The sequence below is a fragment of the Plecotus auritus genome (assembly GCF_963455305.1).
Source record: "Plecotus auritus genome assembly, chromosome: 9".
In the NCBI taxonomy this organism is placed as follows: domain Eukaryota; kingdom Metazoa; phylum Chordata; class Mammalia; order Chiroptera; family Vespertilionidae; genus Plecotus; species Plecotus auritus.
The window spans coordinates 56,868,909-56,893,072 of record NC_137783.1 but is presented as its reverse complement, the minus strand read 5'-3'; the positions used below and the strand labels follow the sequence as shown (position 1 = coordinate 56,893,072).

At 43.3% G+C, this 24,164-nt stretch overlaps 1 protein-coding gene across 1 annotated transcript; it reads left to right on the top strand.

Moving 5' to 3' along the window:
* The first annotated feature begins 623 nt into the window (after window positions 1-623).
* On the top strand, window positions 624-23,459 carry ZNF239 (zinc finger protein 239). Its single transcript, XM_080642531.1, has 3 exons — window positions 624-675; window positions 1,336-1,386; window positions 20,176-23,459. The coding sequence occupies exon 3, from the start codon at window positions 20,271-20,273 to the stop codon at window positions 21,660-21,662; it is 1,392 nt and encodes a 463-aa protein (XP_080498657.1). The 5' UTR covers window positions 624-675; window positions 1,336-1,386; window positions 20,176-20,270; the 3' UTR covers window positions 21,663-23,459.
* The last annotated feature ends 705 nt before the right edge of the window (window positions 23,460-24,164 follow it).

Genomic DNA, 24,164 nt, shown 5'->3' with positions numbered 1-24,164 from the left:
CTGAATGGCACATGACTAATTCCTTCATTTCCTCAAAGTCTTGGCTCCAAAAGTTTCTATTTAAAATCGCACGGCCATCCCTCAATCCCCGACTCAGCTCTACTTTCTCCGTAACACATATCACCTTATAACACACTCTACCATTCTTTATCAAAATTACGTATTCCTTGTTTCCTCCACTATTTAACATCCAGAGTGATTTTTCTTTAAGCGTTTTTAACAGTTCCTAGAACACAGTAAGGCCTCAAAATGTTTGCTAAACTAATGAACTTCAAGAGGCAGATGAAGATGCCGAATGGCATATATTCGATTCAGAATATTTTTACAGGTAAAGTTGAAATTACAGGTGATATTTACGTTCTTTTCCTCCAGTAGCACATTAACAAAATGTGAAAAACACTTTAATGGGTATTCCTAAAATGATTGTCACCCGTTTGTAATTTTAAAAATAATAATAACGTAAATTAACTCTCAAAGAACAGTTAAAAGCAGTCCGCTAGAAGCAGGAACCCAGGCACCTCCATGCAGGGCCCGGGAAGCCGGGGAAGCAGGGGGACGGACACCGGAAGTGTACACCGGAAGTGTCCGTGGCCCGCCCGCGGCTTTCTGGGACTTGTAGTTCAGAGCCCTCCGCGGGCGGAGAAGCCGCTTCCAGGCACTGGATTCACGTGGGAGGTGAGCGGCGGGTGGCAGCTGGCAGCTGGCACCTCCCTCAGAGAGTCGGCGGGGCGTGGGGAGTGGGAGACCCACGAAGAGGCTAGCTGTTGTGGGAGGGCGCGCGACCCGAGAGGTGCGGTCCGAGGCGCACATGCGACCGGGCGCTGCGACGCCGCTGCGGCTCTGAGGGGCCCTCTCGCCTGCGCTCCTGGGGGCTCCGTAGTTGGCCTTTTCTGCCCGGTGGCTGGCCTTCTTTCAAGGAGGTTTTAAGTGGGCATCAGGCAGTCGAGAAGGGCTCCTGTTGTGACCGAGGTTTCTGTCCCCATAACACTGTCCTCATTAAAGGGTTGCATCCCAGCCCTGCACCCCAAAAATGAGTCAGGCTGAGGAAGGCGTCGTGGGCATCCAAAATTCATCACGAGAGACGATACATCCAACCTGAGAGCTCCTACTGCTCTAACTAGAACTTGAGGGCCGAAAATGGACACATCCTGGAGCTGCTAGGGGTAGCAGGATGTACCTTGTGGGGAGCGGGGGTTGCTCTGTTTGACCCAAAGCCCAATGGAGAGAGGTGAGGGGGGACCGCGCGGGGAGACAGGACAGGCACCTCAGGAGAGGGTTTCCTACAGTAGCAAAAGCTGGGGGACTTGATTTTCATGGCTGTTTCTTTTCTGCAAGCTCCAGCTTCCCAGGACTCTGTGCTGCGAGGAGGGAATGACCAAGTTCCAGGTGAGTTGTTGGGGTTTCTATGGAAATGCTGTCTCCCTGAGAATGTAAGTAACTTTGCTTTATTGGGACCCAGGAAGGACATCAGCATTAAGTGCCTCTGATGTCAAGTCCTGCCTTTGTTCTGTGTGTCATTTTTCCCTTTATTGTCGGACTCCAGTGTGAGACATATGGTATTTTATAAATACGGGTGTAGCAACATAGATATCCTAAGGACATATACTAAGGCATCCAGCCCTCAGTTACTGCACAGGTCTCTGCTGCCTGTAAATTACACATCAGTTTTCACTGAGCTACCCTCTTCCGGAACTTGGCTCACTCCCAGAGTACTGGGCTCTGCTCTTGTATTGAAAAACTCCCCACAGCATCTTTGCTTGGTCATCTCTGTTAAAGCCTGCCTTTTCCTGTAGACATTTCACTCATATTAAGTCATTCAAAGCTATTACATGGTCAGTTCTTTGCTAAGTGGTCGCAGGAAAACGCACTCACTCCCAGAAATGCTCGTCAACCAGGCTGTGTATTAGAATTATTTGTAGTGTTTTTTAAGAGTTAAGGTTCCTAAGTACCACCACTCCCAGACCTACTAAAAAGAGAATTTCACTTTTTTTATCTCCTCGATCTTTGTATATCCATTAATTTGTTGCATTTATTGTCAGTTATTCTCTACTTGCTTGATGTGAGCATCTCTAAGATAGGTAAAAGGTCCATCTTTTATGCTCTGATTGCTTTGTTCTCCTTACCAACATATCTACATGTTTAAGTGGTACAATAAATTGTTAAATTACCAACTTGCACTTTTTAAAAAATAGATTTTTAATTTGTCTCCATAAAACCATTTCTAGAAACTTACCTCAAGATTGGCACTTAGAATCATAGAATGCCTTCAATGGAAGGGGTCAGCCAGCCCCTCTCTGCCTTGGTGCCATCGCTTTTACTGAGGAGAGCTCTAATTCTGAGGGAGCTAGAAGGAAGCACCATATCCTTTGTTGCAGGGAGCAGCATAGCAGGAAGTAAGCCCCATGTTTTCCAACACCAGGCTGTTTCTTCACTATAACTGAACAGGTCATGACACCAGAAATTCTTTGAACAAAATATCAGGCTGAATTTTAAGGAAAAAATAACTGGTTCTTAACCAAGACCATCTTTTTGCTTAGCGAATACAGCCCTCACATATGTGGGAAGTGACCATGAACTCCTATAAAAATTGGTTTGGCCCGGCTGGTGTGGCTCAGTGTTTTAGCATCGACCTATGAACCAGGAGGTCGTTTGATTCCCGGTCAGGTCACATGCCTGGGTTGCAGACTTGATCCCCAATGTGGGGCCTGCAGGAGGCAGCTGGTCAGTTATTATCTCTCATCATTGATGTTTCTATCTCTCTGAATCTCTCTCCCTTCCTCTCTGAAATCAATAAAAATATATTTTTTGTTAATTGGTTTGTTTAAAGGACAGTAAACAGCCTCAAGGTACTGAGCATGCCATTACTGTGCCTTGCAAAGTGATTGAGGACTTCAAGGGAGATTAGATGAGCAGTAAGACCCAGTGCTCTCTATATTTTCCTTCCTTCTCTTTTACCTGTTTCCAAGTGAAGATTATTTTTTCACTGCTGGTGAAATTGTGGATTGCTAGTGTAATAAATTTTGAGGTTCTGGTAAATATTAACAACTGAATTTAAAGAAGGGAGTTCATCCCACCAATACTTGCTGAATGTTTTTATTTAACCAGGCATTGTCCTGAGTCTGCTGAAAGGTAGCAGTTGCAATTTAACCATCCCTTCCTCTGTGACTTGGGTAAGTCACTTCACCATTATGAACCTTAGTTTTCTCATCTGAAAATGAGTGTTGAATTTGATGAGCTCGCGGTTTACTTGTAGCATTTGATTATTTTTTTAAATTTAATGTAAATTTATAAATACTATTTAGATTCTGAGTTCGTTGTGCTAGTTGTTGAGAATTTAAAGATTAGTTGAGCATGGCTCCTATCCTTTAAAATCTTTTAGCCAATTTGGGAGACAGACTTAATAGTTATAGTAGATGTATATGAAAGATGCTATGAGATGTTGGAGGAGGACGCATCTAACTCATCCTCATGCTTCAGAAAGGAGGTTGTTGATTGTTCTGAAACTGAAAGTAGTTCCTAAATAGATGACAGAAATGTAAGTCAGAGCAAAAGCAATGTGTAAAGGGCTATTGTAGACTAGAGTATGACGCTTAGATGACTACAGGTAATCCAGTATGACTATAGCTCCTGGCCACCTGCATTACTGTTTCCTGCCTGCTGGTGGTCTTGATCCAGCATCTAGAAGGGTTCAAGAACCTGGAGAAGGCACTGTGCGTAAATTAATCAAGAGTCCAGAGACGAAACGTAATTTTGAAAGGCATTATAGGGAGTCAGAGAAGACTTAGCTAAAGGAACTAAGTTCTCCTTGTCTCAGGACCCTTGCTTTTTTTTATTTTATTTTTTTTAGATTTAATATTTTATTATTTTTTTTTAATTTTTTTTTAATTTTTATTTTTTACATATGTGTTCTTATTCCCCCATAACCCCCCACCCCCAACCCCCACTCATGCCCCACCCCCTTGTCTGTGTCCATTGATTAGGCTCATATGCATGCACACAAGTCCCTTGGATGATCTCTCCACCTTACCCCCACCCTCCCCTACCTTCCCTGAGGTATGACGTGCTGTTCGACGTTTCTCAGTCTCTGGATCTGTTCTTGTTTATCAGTCTATGCTGTTCATTATATTCCACAGATGAGTGAGATTATGTGATATTTCTCTTTCTCTGCCTGGCTTATTTCACTTAACATAATGCTCTGCATCTCCATCCATGTTGTTGCAAATGGTAAGAACTCCTTTTTTACCGCAACGTAGTATTCCATTGTGTAGATATACCACAGTTTTTTAATCCGCTCATCTGCTGATGGGCACTTAGGCTGTTTCCAAATTTTAGCTATGGTGAATTGTGCTGCTGTGAACATAGGGGTGCATATATCCTTTCTGATTGGTGTTTCTAGTTTCTTGGGATATATTCCTAAAAGTGGAATCACTGGGTCAAATGGGAGTTCCATTTTTAGTTTTTTGAGGAAACTCCATACTGTTCTCCATTGTGGCTGCACCAGTCTGCATTCCCACCAGCAGTGCAAAAGAGTTCCTTTTTCTCCGCATCCTCACCAACACTTGTCGTTTATTGATTTGTTGATGATAGCCCTTCTGACAGGTGTAAGATGGTACCGCATTGTTGTTTTGATTTGCATCTCTCTGATGATTAGTGACTTTGAGCAGGTTTTCATATGTCTCTTGGCCTTCCTTCTGTCTTCTTTTGAAAAGTGTCTATTTAGATCAGTTGCCCATTTTTTGATTGGGGTGTTTATCTTCTTTTTGTTAAGTTGTATGAGTTCTCTGTAAATGTTGGAGATTAAACCCTTATCGTTGATATCATTGGCAAATATGTTCTCCCATGCAGTGGGCTTTCTTGTTGTTTTATTGATGGTTTCCTTTGTTGTACAAAAGCTTTTTATTTTCATGTAGTCCCATTTGTTTATTTTCTCTTTAGTTTCCATTGCCCTAGGAGCAGTATCAGTGAAGAAGTTCCTTCGGCATATGTCTGAGATTTTTCTGCCTGTGGATTCCTTTAGTATTTTTATGATTTCCCGTCTTATGTTTAAGTAGGACCCTTGCTTTTTATTAACACAATTTGTCCTAAGGCAAGGTGGATATACACTTCAAAGGGTAGGGTTTGTATACACAACCCATTGTCAGATTATCAGGTTTGGGAGAAACTGCCTTCAGCTGTTCAGGTGTTTGGCCAGAAGGAGGCAATAACATGTAGATTAAGATGCCCTGAGCTGTCTGGCAGCAAGCAATGATTTTATGCATCCTTTTCAGGTTTGGGGAAATGCCTTTAGCCATTCCCAACAGGCAATAACATATGTGACTCAGCCCTTGTTAAGTCCCCAAGTTCCATCAACCTTTTGATGAAACTTGCAATTATGACATGCTGGCATTGGCTTCTGGCACCTGCCCCCTCCAAAGTAAATTGTTGGACCCAGCAAGGAAGGGCTCTGGAAAGAAAGTAAAAAGCCATATGATGTATGTAGTTTGGGGGAGTTAGGTATTTTTGGTGGGAGGTGGGGTGGTGGGAGGGACAGGAAACTACTAGTCCTGTGACCTTCCACCTTGATTGGCCCTCAGGATCCTGAGTCCACTTTCCCAGAGTAAGCCTGAGTTTCTCCTTGGGTGACCCATACACTCCACTGATACCAGGGGAGACTATTCATTATTCAGGGTCTTTTAGTCCCAACTTTGTCTTCTTTAGCAGGACCACTGTTTTCTTTCTCTGATTCCGTTCATTTGGTCCACTGTCATACCATTCCTCATCTTCGAATTTTCAACCTACTACAAAGTTTATAGTCCATCAACATAACCTTTTCATTCTCAGTACAAAATTCTCTCCACCACTTTGTGGGATTTTTAAAAATTACTAAATCTGACTATCTAACCTATGAATTGAAAAATGGCAGAACTTGTATTTGAAGACTTAAGGAATCCTTGTGGTCTAGGTAAGAAATGAAGGCCTTACGTAGGACAGTGGCAGTGGGAGTAAAGAATAGGTAACACGTTGAATGGAGATTTAGAAGACAGCATTGACAAGATGTGAAGTTACCTGAATATTGTTGAGGTAGGGAAGGGTGTCTTAGACAATCCAGACAACAGGGTGGAAAATGAATAAAATATAAAAGGGAAAAAGATAACTGATGGACTTGAATCTCAGAAGGGAAGAGAGGATTTGATCTGAAATGCATAGGAAGAAGTTAGCATTGGACAGAAAGAAACCCTTTTTCTCTTGAGGTCAAGAAGTCTGGTTGAAAAAAAGTGGCCAATCCACCTGCTTGATATTCACCTGGCCCTCTTATAAGAAAGGGTACATTTATGTCCCTCTTGGGCAACACCTCCACTTCCATTTCTTCTTTGTCCTACCTTTTGTGCAGGGACTTGCAGGCTTCTCTAGCCCAACCTTATCCCTCTTCCTCAGACACAGTGGAGACCTGTGACCTTGAGGACAAACTGCCATTTGCCTCTATCACCTTCTCCACTGGTGACTAGTGAAGTCATTCCTGGGGGGTAGGAAGGAAGGGCTGGTTGTCCTCAATTTCCTGAGGAAGGAGTAGGTGGTATCCCTTCAGCCTCAGTCCTAAGATGTGACCTCTTCTGAAGGTTACTGGGCATTCCCCTCGCTCAGAGTTGAGTTGCTCCTTTGGGCTTCACTTGGCTCTCAGTTGTTTTGTGTATATTCTATCCTCTGCTTTTCAGCATGTGGCCTGTAGACTGCTGGCAGCCCACAGTTTGTTACCAGTATACAAAGATACATAAGTGTTGCCGGTGGAAACAGGATTCTTTCACGGAGTCGCAAGAAATGCATTTCGGGGACCCATGCATGGGAGGACTTGAGCATAGTGTCAGATTTATTGGAGTGAAACAAAGGACTGCCCCCAGGTGTCTACTGTCTTATTCACAACCAGGTGGCTCAGGTCCATCCCCCTGCAAAAGAAGCCCTGCGCCTGGTGAGCACAAGTGCCCACCAGGAGGGCTCGACCCAGAACTGCAGTGCCATCACCCTGGGCTCCAAGTAGTCCAGCATAGTCTTTGTTCCCGGCTGCACCTGCCTGTGTCTCATTTCCCCATCTGCACATCTGCCGCCAATGCTCAGTGGTGCCGGGCCACAACCCAGTGCTGAGTTCGCAGCTACTAAAAGGGGAGAGAGCACTCCAGTGCACACACAATGAACTGCTGGCCTTTGTTAAGCTTCCCCTTGGGTTTGGGAGAGAATAAGCTTTCTTTCAAACTAAACAATTGTCCTCCTAATTCTTCACGGGCTGTGCTGGGCCCTCCCCTAACCAATCCCTTTCCTGGATCTTCTGGGGTTCCACGCCCTTATTCTATCTGATCCTTTTCCCAGACTAGACACCTCCCCTTTATGTTTGCCATTTTGGCTCCTACTGCACATGCATCCAAGAGGAAGACCTCCCCCTGGGCCATCTTAGCTTCTGCACATGCCTCAGCAGAGGAATTTCCCCTTTACTGTTTCTTCCTGCCCCTGGTAATCTGGGGGAGCCCCTGACTGTTTGCTGGTGAGATTGGAGGGCCAGTCCTTCCTCCCTACTCAGGGGGATGAAGGGATGTTAATCCCCTTGCGGGGGGTGGGTGTGGGGGAGGCACGGGGAGCAATGCAGCTATCCACTGGAGTGTCTGGAACCTGTAGCTTCCTAGTCAATCAGACTCAGCCAGTTTAGCTCCCTTCTCTTGTCAGTAACTGACTAGCTGCCTACCCTAACATAAGAACAGAGGTTGAGTGTTTGAAACCTTTATATCTGTTAAATCTAATAATTTAAAAAATTGGTGTTGGTATTTTATATCTTTTTTTATTGTATTTTACAAATTATCAGTCTGTGACACATGAGAAACTTACCAGAGGCAGTTTGGAAATGTTGGTCCATTGAAGAAATCCTGAGGAGTCAGATTCACTGTAAAGTTAACTCCTCTTAGGTTCCAGGCCCCGTGTGAGGCCTTAGGGACACAGCTATGAACAAATCAGACAGCCTCTCTGTTCTTAGGGAACTTACATCTTAATGGGGAGAGATAGACAGTAAATAAGAAAACAGATGAGTAAGAAAATGAGATAAGGCATAAGTAATGCAAAGAAATTAATACAGGGAGAAGTGATAGTTTGGGGGCATATCTGGTATTTTTTATATAGACATCTTTGCCACAAGCATTTTCATGCCTAAGTAAATAACAATTAGTAATGACAATTTTGCCATTAAAATAAAAATCACAAAATATAAAAGAGGGGCACTAAAAAGGGCATAAAACAAAAGATTTAAAATGAAAAATATTCAAATACATTTTAAAATGTGTGTCGGTTCATGGGAATACTGCTCAAATAACTGATTTTGTTTTGTGGATTGTACCTTAGCATTGTTTTTATTCTGTGAGAAATGTGGTTTTAACTCTGTGCCCTCAACAAGGCCCTTGTAATGTGTTTAAAAAAGAAATCATGGCCCTGGCCGGATAGCCCAGTTGGTTAAATCGTTGTCCTGGCACACCAAGGTTGTAGGTTTGATCCCTGGTCAGGGCACATATAGAAGTCAATCAGTGAACGCATAAATAAGTGGAACAACAAATCGATGTTTCTCTCCCTCCCCCTTCTTCTCTCTCTCTAAAAATCAATTCCAAAAAATAAGAAATAAACTCTTGGGGCCAATCATTGTCATCGGGAAGAAATGCTCACTGCTTTAAGAGCACCGCCACATCTACTTGTCACTGTCCAGACCATTTTGAGGACTAGCTCAGATTCACATATAATGCAAAAATGGGAGTAATTGAGAATTTTGTCAGTTAAGAAATGAAACCACACTGACAACTTGCTTAAATACATTAAGTCTGCTAAAGGTTGTTGATTTTTTGTGGAGAAGTGAAAACAAACAAAAAACAGTTAACCAGTTCTTTTATCTTTTCTACAGCAGTTGATTGATTTATCAACAGAGAAATGAAATCAAATAAACCAAAAAAAATTGAACTGTGAACCAGTTTTGTTTTGGTTTCTGTGTGTTTTTTAATACATTTTTATTGATTTTTTTACAGAGGAAGGGAGAGGGATAGAGAGTTAGAAACATTGATGAGAGAGAAACATCGATCAGCTGCCTCCTGCACACTCCATACTGGGGATCACGTCAGCAACCAAGGTACATGCCCTTGACTAGATTCGAACCTAGGACCCTTCAGTTCACAGGCCCATGCTCTATCCACTGAGCCAAACCGGTTAGGGCTGTTTTGCTTTTATAGCAGAATTGCCTTACAGCCAGTGAGTTAGCAGGGATAATGTTTGCAGTAAAAATGCTTGTGGCAAAGATGCTATGGCAAAACTACCTAGAACAGGTGTTTTTTTGTTTATTGTTTTGTGCTACTGTGGATTATGGTCAAGGAAATGCTTCTCAGAGGAGATGGCAGTTCAGCTGAGACCTGAATAAGGAACCAGGCATGTGAAAGATGTGGAAAAAAAACATTCTGAGCAGAGAAGACAATAGTGCAAATTCCCTAAGTTGGGATGTTTGATGTGGTCTAGGATCAGCCTAGTGACACAGGAGGGAGGAGTGACTCTAACCTGGAGAACTGACAAAACCCCAGTCTGTAAATTTACTCGATGTCTATTGAAAAGTTTTTGGGGGATTTCATGCCTGACATGGTGTGTGTTTTAAAAGATCACCCTGGCCCTAGCTAGTTTGGCTCAGTGGATAGAGTGTTGGTATGCAGACTGAAGGGTCCCGGGTTCGATTCCAGTCAAGGGCATGTACCTTGGTAGAAGGTGTACAGGAGGCAGCTGATTGGTAATTCTCTCTTATCATTGATGTTTCTCTCTCTCTCCCCCTCTCCCTTTGTCTCTGAAATCAATAAAAAAAAATTTTTTTTAAAAAAAACATCACCCTGGCTGCCATGTGGGAAATTCATTGTGTGGGGGAGCAAGAGATACATACTAGGAGGTGTTAAGGAGAGCTGTGACTCCCAATGCTAATAGTGCAAGATAGAAGTGGGTAGATTCAGGTATGTTTTAGAGGTGGAGTTGGTAGGACTTGGTGATTGATAAAATGTGAGGAAGAGAGAAAGGAATCAAAATGACTTCTAGGATGTGGGCTTGAGTAATTGGGTGGGTCATGTGACTATTTACTAAAATGGGCGCAACTAGGAAAGAGCAGATTTTTTTTCTCGGTTGAAAAAATGCAGATTTTAGTTTTAGGCAGTTCCACCAACCAGAGTTTAACATTTCTATTCAGGACTATCTACAAGCTGGTTATGAAAAATATATGCAAACTCCCAGAACACACAGAGGAACCAATAAAACCTGCACCCACATGCTCAGGTGCCTGAGCCTCCAGCCTTGGGGAGATGAGGATGGGGGCTGCAGTCTGTGTCCTGCTTGTGAATGGGGCCCAGCAAGGCGATTGGGGTCATAGTTTGTGATCCAGCCAGGTGATGTGTGGGGGTCGGGTGGGTCAGAGGAACGCGCCCAGGGCTGTGGTCCAGGTGCTGGTTGTGTGCAAATGAACAGGATCGGGGTCCTTGCTGGGTCCTATTTGTGGGTAGGATGAAGGCCCGGAGTCCTGGATCACAGGTTGGGGTCCAGGCCCCAGGGGCTCAGGCCCCCACTCACTCATGCCGAAGCTGCAGCACAGCGCCCTGCGCTCCCCAACCCTCCCTTCCACAAACACACCATTCTTGCCAAAGCAGCTCACCACCCAGCCATTGCCGCCCCCTCGGGGCTTGAAGATCTCCAGGCACCGCAAGATGAAGCTCGAGTGGCCCAAGCTCACATCCACCGAGCGTGACCAGTTGCAGCTGATGGTCACGAAGCACTTCTTCATCAGGTACTCGAACTCAAGGTGTGCCATGAGGCCCAGCCTGCTGGTGGGGACACACCACCTAGGGCCTGCATGACCTGGACTCATCCACCGGGAGCTGAGGCCCGGCCGCTGGCCGGCAAGCAAAGAGTAGCAGCCGAGAAGAGCAGATATGGATGGAGGTTATTGAGAGGAAGAGGTCTGTTGAGGCTTATTACGTTTTAAGGGCCTTTTAAATACCCAAGTGTAGATGTTAGGTGGAAAGTTGGAGCCTGGAGTTAAGGAGGAAGGAGAAAGAGATACGTTTTTGCAAATACCTAAAAAGAGTACGTTATGGTTGTATGTATATGTGCTATTTTATTTTTTCCAATAATGTTCAAGTACTTGGTTTAGAAGAAAGGACATAGGATTGATATGACTATGGAAAAATTTGAGATCTTAAGTATACTGTGGCTGAGAGGAAAAGACAAAAGGTTAAAGGATGATTGATGATCTTGATAAAGCAGGTGTGATAGAAAAGGAAGAACAGAAAGAATTGGAAGAAGTTTTAAAAGTGTAGCTATCGCCGAAACCGGTTTGGCTCAGTGGATAGAGCGTCGGCCTGCGGACTGAAGGGTCCCAGGTTCGATTCCGGTCAAGGGCATGTACCTTGGTTGCGGGCACATCCCCAGTGGGAGGTGTGCAGGAGGCAGCTGATCGATGTTTCTCTCTCATCAATGTTTCTAGCTCTCTATCCCTCTCCCTTCCTCTCTGTAAAATATCAATAAAATATATTAAAAAAAAAAAAGTGTAGCTATCACTCTAGCTGGTTTGGCTCAGTGGATGGAGCATCACCCTGTGGACTGAAGGGTCCCGGGTTCAATTCCAGCCAGGAGCACATGCCTGGGTTGCGAGCACGATCCCCAGTGAGGGGCCTGCAGGAGGCAGCCGATCAATGATTCGCATCATTGATGTTTCTATCTCTCGCTCCCTCTCCCTTCCTCTCTGAGATCAATAAAGAAATAAATTTTAAAAAGTAAAAGTGTAGCTATCAAGATATTAATATTTCAAAAGCAGAGTGGTCCAAGTAGTGAAATGGCCCTGATTGTGGTAATTGAGTGTGGAATGAGACTGAGATCATTGGACTGTAGCGGTTAAAAATGTCAGGTTAGGATGTTGGGTAAGTTGTTCTCGTGTGTGTTGAAGTTGTCAGGACAATAGTAGGAATGGGTGGAAAGAACAACTCAGCAATGACCATAAGATGGCAGTGACATGGAAAGATTAAGTAGCTGGATGGCTTGAGCCTGAGTGAGTTGTGGGCAGGAGAGGAAGGGTTTTGAAGGAAGTAGCGAAGTAGATGAGAAGGGAAAGAGTTTCCAACAAAACTTGATTTGGATCCCTTAGATCCCTGAACTGCATACTTCTATACCCTTCTCACCTTTTCAAGTGCTCCCAACCTCACCTTCCTTCCAGGTCATTTGTGTAGATGGTTATCAGTAAAGGAGGAGCGCTTACTGTTTTAGGGGCCAGTAACATTCGAGGATTTCTCTGTGGACTTCACTGAGGAGGAGTGGGGGGTCCCCTGGACCCTGCTCATAGGAAGCTGCACAGAGCTGACATGCCGTAGCCCTACAGCCACTTGATCTCAGTGGGTAAGAACATGAGCCTGGACACCTGCCCATTGGAGTCGTTGTTTCTTCAATTTTAAATAGTGATGGGGCCCCAGGAGTTGTAGTTCAGGAATCAGAGTTTCCTAATTTGTTTTTGACACAAAAGGATGTTTCTGATTATTCTAAGCAGCTAAAGAACTTTACTTGGTAAGAATTGGAGAATTGTAGCTTTACTGAGTCATCTAAGAAATCATACCTGATCCATCCCTGATAAGCCAGAATTTGGTACTGATTTGCTTTCTGCACAGTTACCCAACCCCTTGTATTTCCCAGATATGATCTTTCAGTTGCACAGAGTTGAAGTTAATTACATAATGAAAAACGAACTCCAAAGGAATCAGCAAGGCATCCTGGCAAGTTACAAATCCAAGCTAATCCATGAAAGAGAGTCCCTTCTTATATTTTATTTTTTAATTAAATCTTTATTGTTGAAAGTATTACATGTCCTCTTTTTTCCCCCATTGACCTCTTCTAGCCCGCCCCCAACCTCACCCCCAGCCCTTCACTACCCTATTGTCTGTGTCCATGGGTTATGCATATATGCATACATGTTCTTTGGCTGATCTCTTCCCACCCACCCACCCTCCCCCGCCTTCCCTCTGAGATTCCACAGTCTGTTCTATGCTTCTATGTCTCTGGGTCTATTTTGTTCATCAGTTAATATGAGTGAGATTATGTGATGTCTACCTTTCTCTGATGGGTTTATTTCACTTAGTGTAATACTCTCCAGGTCCCTCCAGGCTGTCTCAAAGGGTAAGGGATCCTTCTTTTTTACTGCTGCATAATATTACATGGTATAAATGTGCCACAGCTTTTTTATCCACTCATCTGATGGGCACTTGGGCTATTTCCAGATCTTGGCTATTGTAAATTGTGATGCTATGAACTTAGGGGTGAATACATTCTTTCTGATTGGTGTTTTGGGTTTCTTAGAATATATTCCTAGAAGTGGAATCACTGGGTCAAATGGCAGTTCCATTTTTAATTTTTTGAGGAAATTAAGAGGAGTCCCTTTTTAAATGTTTAAGGAGTTCTCTGGTCTGTGGAGAAAGCTGGGGCTTCAAGGATACTTTCCACAAACTGATTTACCTGTATCTATTCACTTACTCTCCCTTCTAGCTTTTCAGAAAGTTGTGGTCTTTCTCATTCATGCTGACCTTCTTATTTGTACTCTGTCTTCTCCCATGTTTTCCCCACCTTCTCCATTAAAAACCCCACTGCCCTGCAGTATCTATTTCCCTTTGCTTCTTTTCTTACACACCAGAGATTCATCCATCTCCCCTTCTGAATATAAGACAACATCTATCTAGAGATAGATAGGAGTATAGCTGATATAGGTTTTCTCAAAAAGCTTTTGACTGCTTGAAGCAAAGAGCCTGAAACATTTCTGATGAAATAATACATTTTTAGGTATCTACCCTAAGGAATTAATCAGTAACTTCAACTGAAAATTGTGAACAGTCATTATAGAATTATTTAATACAGTGAAATAATTACTCACCAAATATATCAGAGGGGGTTGGTTATACAAATTATAGAGGGTCATATATTGGTAAGAGAAAAACATGTGGCCATTAAAATATATACTGATCAAGACTTTTTAATTTTTATTGAATTTATTGGGACAACATTGGTTAATAAAATTATATAGGTTTCAGGTTTACAATTCTATAATAGATCATCCATATATTGTATTATGTGTTCACTACTCGAAGTCAAGTCTCCTTCAATCACCATTTATTTCCCCTTTACCCTATTCAATGTTCCCCAACCCCCTTTTCTTTCTGGTAATCACCATACTGTTTTCTGTCTCTGAGTTTGGGGTAAGAGGAGTTTGCTTATCGCCTTCACCTTTTTCACCCTACCCCTCAACCCCTCCCTTCTGACAGCTGTGTCTATTCTCTGTATCTAGGTCTGTTTCTATTTTGTTTGTTAGTTTATTTTGTTTATTCGATTCCACATATAAGTGAAATCATATGGTACTTGTCTTTCTCTGACTGGCTTATATCACTTAGCATAATGTTCTCTAGGTCTACCCATGCTGTCACAAAGGGTAAGATTTCCTTTTTTTATAGTCCCATAGTATTCCATTGTGTAAATGTACCACAGCTTTTTTATCCACTCATCTGCTGATGGGCACCTAGGCTGTTTCCAGATCTTGGCTATTGTAAATAATGCTGCCATGAAGAGAGGGGTGCATGTAGTCTTTCTGATTGGTGTTTCTGGATTCTTAGGATATACCCAGAAGTGGTATTGCTGGGTCAAAGGCAGTTCTATTTTTAATTTTTTTAGGAAATTCCATGCTGTTTTTCACAGTGGCTGCACCACTCTGCATTCCCACCAACTGTGCACTGGGGTTTCCTTTTCTCCACATCTGCGCCAGCATTTGTTTTTTGTTGATTTATTGATGGTAGCCTTTCTGGCAGGTGTGATCTTCTGTTCACTATTTCTTGAATCTGTGCCAGTCTTTATGAAAATTAGTTTCTACTTTTTTTGTCTGCTTACATTTTTTATTGTCCCATTTTTCCCCACAAAGTCTTTTTTGTGCATAGTTTGATACTGGAGTCTACATCCTCAGCTGATGCCCAACCCTTTTTGGTGCATGCAGGCTCTACTAACAAGGAATACCTCTTCCAACTGGGCTTGGAATGGATATCAGAATCCAGATGGTGAGTGGTATAGACTCCTTTTTTGAGGGTGCCTTTTCAGACAAGTAAGTTATCTGAGGCATGCCATGCTTTGATCTCCATCTCTGAGATATCTCCCTTGTCAGAAATCCCACTTCAGGGGTTACCTTGAGGCTTTGTCCTAGAGTCAATTGCTTCTTTTTGTACCTTAATCAGCCCTGCCATTGTACAGGTTCAGCATTATCTCCACTTCTTCTCTTTTCAGCCCAACTAATACTATTAGGAGTCTTTCTTTAACAGATCATTTACTTTGTTCTTAAAACTTTGTATGGGGTTACTTCTGGTAGCTATCCAATATTTCATTTTTTGTTGGGAAAAGAATGGTTGGGAGTATGGTGCTGATAATAGCAACAACTAGTCTAACCATCAGAAATGTCTAACAGGAATTAAAAAACCTGAATTTCCTGCCTAGGAAGCAGAGCTTTTGACGCTGACTGGCATAGAAACAAAAACAAAAACAAAAAAAACACCTGAATTTCCAGGATAAACCTCTCTTATTTTATAGTCATTGATTCTGACTTTGGAATTAGAATTATTTGAATTTCTAGGACTTCTTGAGAAGATCTCTTATTCCTTCAGAAATCATCTCCTGTACATGGCTTGAACTGTTCAATTTTTTTTTCTAGTTTTCTATTTCTCCATCATTCCCAATCATCTGCTCTTTATCATCTGGGAAGTTTCTCAACATTTTTTTTTTAATATATTTTATTGATATTTTACAGAGAGGAAGGGAGAGGGATAGAGAGTTAGAAACATCGATGAGAGAGAAACATCGATCAGCTGCCTCCTGCACACTCCCCACTGGGGCTGTGCCCGCAACCAAGGTACATGCCCTTGACTGGAATCGAACCTGGGACCTTTCAGTCCGCAGGCCAACGCTCTATCCACTGAGCCAGTCAGGGCAGTTTCTCAACATTTTTATTCTGGTGATGACAACTCTTACTTTTTTTTTAGGCTTTTATAGATTTCCTTTTTGTTTTTTCATTGTAATATTAGGATTTTCACTCTAATTGTTTTAACCAACATATATACTAGTAAGTCTAAAAATTTGTATTTTTAGCACAATTTTCCCTCAGAAGTTCCAGACCCATATATCTCACTGCTTACTGAACAGATCTTCTAAGAAGATTCCACCAGCACCACAAATTAAACATTAGATTTAAAGTTTGTCGTCTGTCCTTCTCCACTCCAGCCTTTCCTTTTGCATTCCCTATCTTATTACATAGTACCCCTAAACCTATTCACTCAAGCAAGGAAGTTGGGGATCATGCTTGGTGCCTTCTTTCCCTTCTAGTTAGTCATCATATGATTTAGAATGTCCCTCTCCCACTCTCTCCATAGCTATCATCCTTACCATTTCTAATTTGCTATAGCAATTGTCTCTCTACCTAAAGTCTTGCTCATTTCTGATGAGCAAGTCAATCTTTCATTCCCAGTTGAAATCCTTTAATAGCTTTAAATCTTTAAAGGTTTTAGCCCTAAATCCTTAGTAGTACACACCAACCCCTTTGTTCTAGCTCCTGCTTTCCTCTCCAGGGTGCACTTTACAATTGATATGGTGCTATCATTATTGATATATTTGTCTTTCTCCCCAGTAGGCTCTAGCTTATTTACTTTCTTGTATCCCCAGCATCTATTAAAGTGGATTACCAATTCAATGCAAATTTACTTAAAATAAAATGAAGTAAAGTGAACCAAAATGTAATTTGTGGCAAGGATGTAGGATTCATAGCCTTCTGCAGAGTTAGGAGAGGAATACTTTTTTTTTACATATATATTTTTTCTTTTATTGATTTCAGAGAGGAAGGGAGAGGGAGAGAGATAGAAACATCAATGATGAGAGAGAATCATTGATAGGCTGCCTCCTGCACGCCCCCTACTGAGGTTCGAGCCCACAACCTGGGCATGTGCCCTTGACCTGAATCAAACCTTGGACCCTGCAGTCCGCAGGCCGACGCTCTATCCACTGAACCAAACCAGCTAGGGCAAGAGAGGAATACTTTTATTGGCTATGCATAAAAAAGACAAGATTGACATGATCTCAGAGGAGAAACCAAGATGGCGGCATAGGTAAGCACCTAAACTGCTGCCTCGCACAACAATTTCAAAACTACAACTAAAAGAACGGACACCATCTAGAACCACAGGAAAGCTGGCTGAGTGAAAATTCTACAACTAGAAGGAAAGAGAAAAGCTCACAGAGAATTGGAGGTACGGCAAAGGGTCTTTGTGCACGCAGAGAGGAAAGGAGGCTGAGAGCCTGGCGGAAGGGGGAAGGAAGCCCCCAACAGCACTGAACCCCAGTTCTGACTGCACTGAACCCCAGTTTCGGGCAAAACCCTGTGGACCCAGGCTCATACAGGGGGAGTCTGGACTGTCAGGTAGAGAGAAAGGCACCCGGAGACTCGGAGACCCGGGGGAGCCCCGGCGGGCAGGGGTCTGGAGGCGCACGCGCCAGTGTGCACAAAGGCTGCGGAGATTGCCACAGGCTTTCCCTAGCAGAAGGAAGTCAGAAGCTCCTGACTGCACTGAACCCCAGTTCTGACTGCACTGAACCCCAGTTCCAGGCGAGCCCCTGGGGACCCACGCTCTTACGGGGGGAATCTGGACTCTTGGGCAGAGACTCGGGAGCCAGGAAAGGCAGAGGTCTGGAAGGACGCGCCTGCCAGTGCGCACAAAGGCTGCGGAGGTTGCCACAGGCTTTTCCTAGTGGAAGGGAGTCAGAAGCTCCTGACTGCACTGATCCCCAGTTCCAGGCAAGCCCCTGAGGACCCACGCTCTTGTGGGGGGAATCTGGACTCTCGGGCGGAGACTCGGGAGCCGGGGAAGACAGGGGTCTGGAGACGCGTGCGCACGCAAGGGCAAGGCTGACTGGAAGCCAAGACTGTCTGCTCCGCCCTGAGACTCCACCCCATCCAAGCTGAGCACAGAGGCTATATTGCAATTTGGCAAGTCTAATCCTATAAGGCTGTCTCCAGCACCGAACTTCTCCCAGCGTAGACACAGCTGATCCTTACAGCCAACTGGCCTGGAGGTCAGTTCCTCCCAGTGATACCAACAACAATCAAGACTTAAACAACAAGGCTGTACATACAGTCCACAAAGGGGTGCACCAAGAGTGTCCACCTCAGGTTAACTGGGGAGGCCGACCCACTGGGCCATATAGGAAACCTAGCACACAAATCTACCCTACTAACTCAGGGAAGCAGTGAAAATGTGGCGTCAAAGAAACAGATCACAAACGAAAGAAATGGAGGAAAACAAACAACTGGATATAGAATTCAAAACCACGGTTATAAGGTTTTTCAAGAATTTTCTAGACAAGGCCAATAAATTTAGTGAGACCCTCGAGGATATGAAAAAGGACCAACTAGAAATTAAACATACACTGACTGAAATAAAAAATATTATACAGCCGAAACCGGTTTGGCTCAGTGGATAGAGCGTCGGCCTGCGGACTCAAGGGTCCCAGGTTCGATTCCGGTCAAGGGCATGTACCTTGGTTGCGGGCACATCCCCAGTGGGGGGTGTGCAGGAGGCAGCTGATCGATGTTTCTCTCTCATCGATGTTTCTGACTCTCTATCCCTCTCCCTTCCTCTCTGTAAAATATCAAAAAAATATATTTAAAAATATATATATATTATACAGAGACCCAACAACAGACTAGAGGAACACAAGAATCAAGTCAAAGAATTGAAATACAAAGAAGCAAAAAACACTCAACCGAAAAAGAAAAAAGAAAAAAAAAATCCAAAACGTTGAAGATAGTGTAAGAAGCCTCTGGGACAACTTCAAGCGTACCAACATCAGAATTATGGGGGTGCCAGAAGAAGAGAGAGAGCAAGATACTGAAAACCTATTTGAAGAAATAATGACTGAAAACTTCCCCCCACCTGGTGAAAGAAATAGACTTACAGCCGAAACTGGTTTGGCTCAGTGGATAGAGCGTCGGCCTGCGGACTGAAGGGTCCCGGGTTCGATTCCGGTCAAGGGCACGTACCTTGGTTGTGGGCACATCCCCAGTAGGGGGTGTGCAGGAGGCAGCTGATCGATGTTTCTCTCTCATCGATGTTTCTGACTCTCTATCCCTCTCCCTTCCTCTCTGTAAAATATCAATAAAATATATTTAAAAAAAAAAAAAGAAAGAAATAGACTTACAAGTCCAGGAAGCACACAGAACCCCAAACAAAAGGAATCCAAAGAGGACCACACCAAGACACATCATAATTAAAATGCCAAGAGCAAAAGACAAAGAGAGAATATTAAAAGCAGCAAGAGAAAAACAGTTAATTACCTACAAGGGAGCACCCATACGATTGTCAGCTGATTTCTCAACAGAAACTATGCAGGCCAGACGGGAGTGGCAAGAAATTTTCAAAGTGATGTATAGCAAGAACCTACAACCAAGATTACTCTACCCAGCAAAGCTATCATTCAGAATTGAAGGGCAGATAAAGAGCTTCACAGATAAGAAAAAGCTAAAGGAGTTCATCACCACCAAACCAGTATTATATGAAATGCTGAAAGGTATTCTTAAAGAAGAAGAAGAAGAAAAAAGTAAAGATAAAAATTATGAACAACAAATACATATCTATCAACAAGTGAACCTAAGAATCAAGTGAATTAAAAACCTGAGGAACAGAATAATCTGGTGAATATAATAGAATCAGGGGCATAGAAAGGGAGTGGACTGATAATTCTCAGGGGGAAAGGGGTATGGGGGGTTCAGGAAGAGACTGGACAAAAATCATACACCTATGGATGAGAACAGTGAGGGGGAGGTAAGGGCAGAAGGTGGGGTGGGAACCGGGTGGAGGGGAGCTATGCAGGGTGAAAAGGAGAAACAATTGTAATAATCTGAATAAAGATTTATTTTTTTAAAAAAAGACAAGATTTATATTTTGTGTACAAAAGTATTTTCTCTGACAATCCAAAATACATGACTATAAGGACAAGACTGAACTATTTCCTAGTTATTAAGACTTCAGGACTTAGGCACTCCACTTCTGAAATCTTGAAATCTATCCAGTTTGTTTTTATCACTGAATTTTCTTTGTTCCCTAGGAGACTTGAATGAAAATTCTGTGGAGAATCTTCAAGAGAAAGGACCTGGGGATCTATTACATGAAGATCTTTTCTGCTGGCTAATTTTGGAAGAGATGGCCAGTACCATAACTGGGAGTAAAGATTACACTGTGAATCTTCAAGGAGAAATGTATAAAAACCCTGAATTAGATCTTTCCCTTTGTCAAAAGTGGGGAGAAGCATCTTCTCACATTTCCAGAAACAAGAGCAGTGGCATGACCCTTCAAAGTGGTGATGTCAAAAAGTATTTAAGTGCCATGGAAAGTGAAGAATATTTGTCTTTGAAAGTTCCGAGCCAAGTGGCCAAACAAGACTCCTCAGTGACATTTTGTGAGAATGAGCCCCAGGACCCTCAGGAGACAAAAAGTCTGTTTGTAACAGAGGAAAGTACTGAGAGAAAAGTATTAGGAGGGAAAAGTCCTCCCATAGACCATTGTTCAGAGACCCTTCATATTAAACTTGTGTCTGATGTAATAGAACTGGTCTCACCATTGTTCAGTGGTGAAGCTATTTGCCAGAAGAGCCAATTGAAAGAATCCTTGGATCCCTTTGACTGTAACTACATTTATGGTTGGAAATCACGGGTGGTCAGTCATCAGAGAGCTCCTACAGAGAAGCATCCCTGTAATCATTATGACTCTGGCAAAATACATAATACCAGCTCAGATAGTCATCCATGTGAGAAAATACACAATGCAGAGAAACAATACCAATGCAGTAGGTGTGGTAAGGACTTCAGTGAGAGCTCAGAACTACTACTTCATCAGAAAGACCACACAAAAGAAAAGCCCTACAAATGTGAGCATTGTGGGAAGGGTTTCGCGAGGAGCTCAAGTCTCCTCATCCATAAAGCCATCCACACTGATGAGAAACCTTATAAGTGTGACAAGTGTGGGAAGGGCTTCACAAGGAGTTCAAGTCTGCTTATTCATCATGCAGTCCATACAGGCGAGAAACCTTATAAATGTGACAAGTGTGGGAAGGGCTTTAGTCAGAGCTCCAAATTGCATATCCACCAGCGAGTGCACACTGGTGAGAAGCCCTATGAGTGTGGGGAGTGTGGAATGAGCTTCAGTCAGCGCTCTAACCTGCACATCCACCAGCGAGTCCACACAGGAGAGAGGCCCTACAAATGTGGAGAGTGTGGCAAGGGCTTCAGTCAAAGTTCAAACCTTCACATTCACCGGTGCATACACACAGGGGAGAAGCCTTACCAGTGCTATGAGTGTGGGAAGGGCTTCAGCCAGAGCTCAGATCTCCGCATCCATCTCAGAGTTCACACTGGGGAAAAGCCCTATCACTGCGGCAAGTGTGGGAAGGGGTTTAGCCAGAGCTCCAAACTCCTCATCCACCAGAGAGTACATACTGGAGAAAAGCCCTATGAGTGCAGCAAGTGTGGGAAGGGCTTCAGCCAGAGCTCCAACCTCCACATCCACCAGAGAGTTCACAGGAAAGATCCCTGTTAACAAGCTCTTCAATTATATGCTTGTACTCTAAAGACTAATATTTTTAACATCACTCTGACCTCTTTGAAGATGAGTTAGTAAGATATGTTCCCTCACTGAAAATAATTAATTCATTTGAAGTATTTAAGTGCCAAGAACTTTGTTATACTATACAATGAATTCCTTGTTCTAGTTCCTTAGATAGGTGGCGTGAAAACAGCTGTACACTAGCTCAGCCAGTGTTATTAGAACTATACTAGAGGTCTGGTGCATGAAATTTGTGCATGGGTAGAGTCCCTAGACCTGGCCAGCGATCAGGGCCAATCGGGGCCTTCCGGCAGCTGGCCAGGGCCTGCCTTCCCTGGCTGACGGCTGATGGCCACTGGCCGGGGCCTGCCTTCATTCCATGCTGCCCCTGGTGGTCAGCACACGTCATAGCGAGCGATCGAACTTCTGAGGGGACACTTTGCATATTAGCCTTTTATATATATAGATACCCAGCATTTATAACTGCAAGGATATTACATTTATCCAAGTTCAGCATGTTTCCCTTTGTTCACAATCTCTCAGAAATCATAACACTGGTTTCTCTTCAAATCAGGTGTCTTGTGTTTCTCATATTTCTTTCGAGCCTGAGTAGCCCTGAATAAACTATAATGGTATTACATTCGTTTTAAGCTAAGAGGTAGTTGGAGATATAATGAACATAGAAATTTGTTTTGTTTTTTGCAAAAATATACAACAGTCTGTGGCCACGCAAGAAGATGGAGAAGAGCTCCTTGTGTAGTACAACCCATACATCATTTTACAGTATGTTGAGAAACCCTCCCCACAAAGCAATAGCTCAATAACATAACTACCGTAGTTTTTCATGGGTGTAGCTAGTCCATTGGGTTCTTCCAGATCTCACCACCTCATATGACTCCCCAAACTAGAGCCAGGTAGGTTACATACACTATGTTGAAACATTTCAAATGAAGTTGAAACCTATTTAAATGAATTCAGTTCCTCACTCAACAATTCCCTCTCTGTTTTCTTAACAGCATGGCTCAGTGGTTGAGTATCAACCTATGAATGAGGTCACAGTTTGATTCCTGGTCAGGGCACATGCCCTGGTTGCGGGCTCGATCCCTAGTGTGGGGTGTGCAGGAGGCAGTCAATGATTCTCTGATCATTGATGTTTCTATCTCTCCCTCTCTGAAATCTATCAAAATATTTAATTAAATAAACAATATTTGGAGAGCATGTTTGGGAGGATAAGGCCTAAAATATGCATTGTGTCATATAACTCACTTGGTATGTGGGTGGGAGTGGGTATAGAGGACACCTGACAAAGTTAGGTATTCATCTGCCAGGAGTTAATACAAGAAGCTCATGCAACAGTTGAGAGTAGCAAAGGGATTGTATATACAAAACTAAATTGGAAGTTACTGTACAATGAGCTCTTTTTTTTTTTAATATATTTTACTGATTTTTTACAGAGAGGGAGAGAGAGAGTTAGAAACATGGATGAGAGAAACATCGATCAGCTGCCTCCTGCACACTCCCCACCAGGTATGTGCCCGCAACCAAGGCACATGCCCCCAACCGCAATCAAACCTGGGACCCTTGAGTTCGCAGGCCGACGCTCTATCCCCTGAGCCAAATCGGTTAGGGCAATGCAATGAGCTCTTAATCACAGTCCCAAATTTCTAAATGATGGTTAATGAGTCCTTTAGCAGTGTTCTGGAGGCTGCCCAATGATCCAGATCTGTTTTTCTCCAGTGATTAGTATCCATATGTGAAAAATATCAAGGAAAATACACATGCTTTGTTTACTAGCCTGAGAGGTGATATTATAACATATATCCAGCCAAAGGCAACCTAACCCAGTTAACTGGATGTGCATAGCAGGGGAAGTATACATTAATTTAGGGGAAACATAGCTAATCTCTATTAAAGATGAAGGAGGGTGACAGATTATAACATTTACCCTACTTAAAGAGACAGTCCAGAATATTTGACTCCAACACATAGCAGTCCTAATTTCCTCTTACACATACCTTAAGTTACCAATGTTTTTAACTATGTTTAGTTTTCACTATTCTCTTTTAAGCATTACCTTCCTTAATACAATTGAAATGTGATTAGTCTGTGGGGAGCATGTTACTGATTATGGGAAGGAAGTTTAGAGAAACCAATCATACCTAATAATAGACAAACATGTAAATTGACTGTACCTCAGCTATACCCACAGCCAATCAGAGTGAGTATGCAAATTAACCCAACAAAGATGGCGGTTAATTTGCATACGTAGGCACCCAGGTCACTCCGAGGTAGGCCCCACATGGGTCCTGAGCAACCTGGGAAGGGCCTGAGCCAGGGGGCTCCTGGGCAGGGGCAGAGCCGGCAATGGGAGGGAGCTGGGGGGCCCCTGCCCAGGCCCCAAGCATTGGCCAGAGGCTTGGGTCCTGGGCAGGGACGGAGCCGGCGATTGGAGGGAGCTGGGGGGCCCTTGCCCAGGCCCCGAGACTTTAGGCCTTG

Bases quoted from the DNA above. Each gene is read 5' to 3' on its own strand.
- ZNF239 (XM_080642531.1), top strand. From the start codon at position 20,271: ATGGCCAGTACCATAACTGGGAGTAAAGATTACACTGTGAATCTTCAA.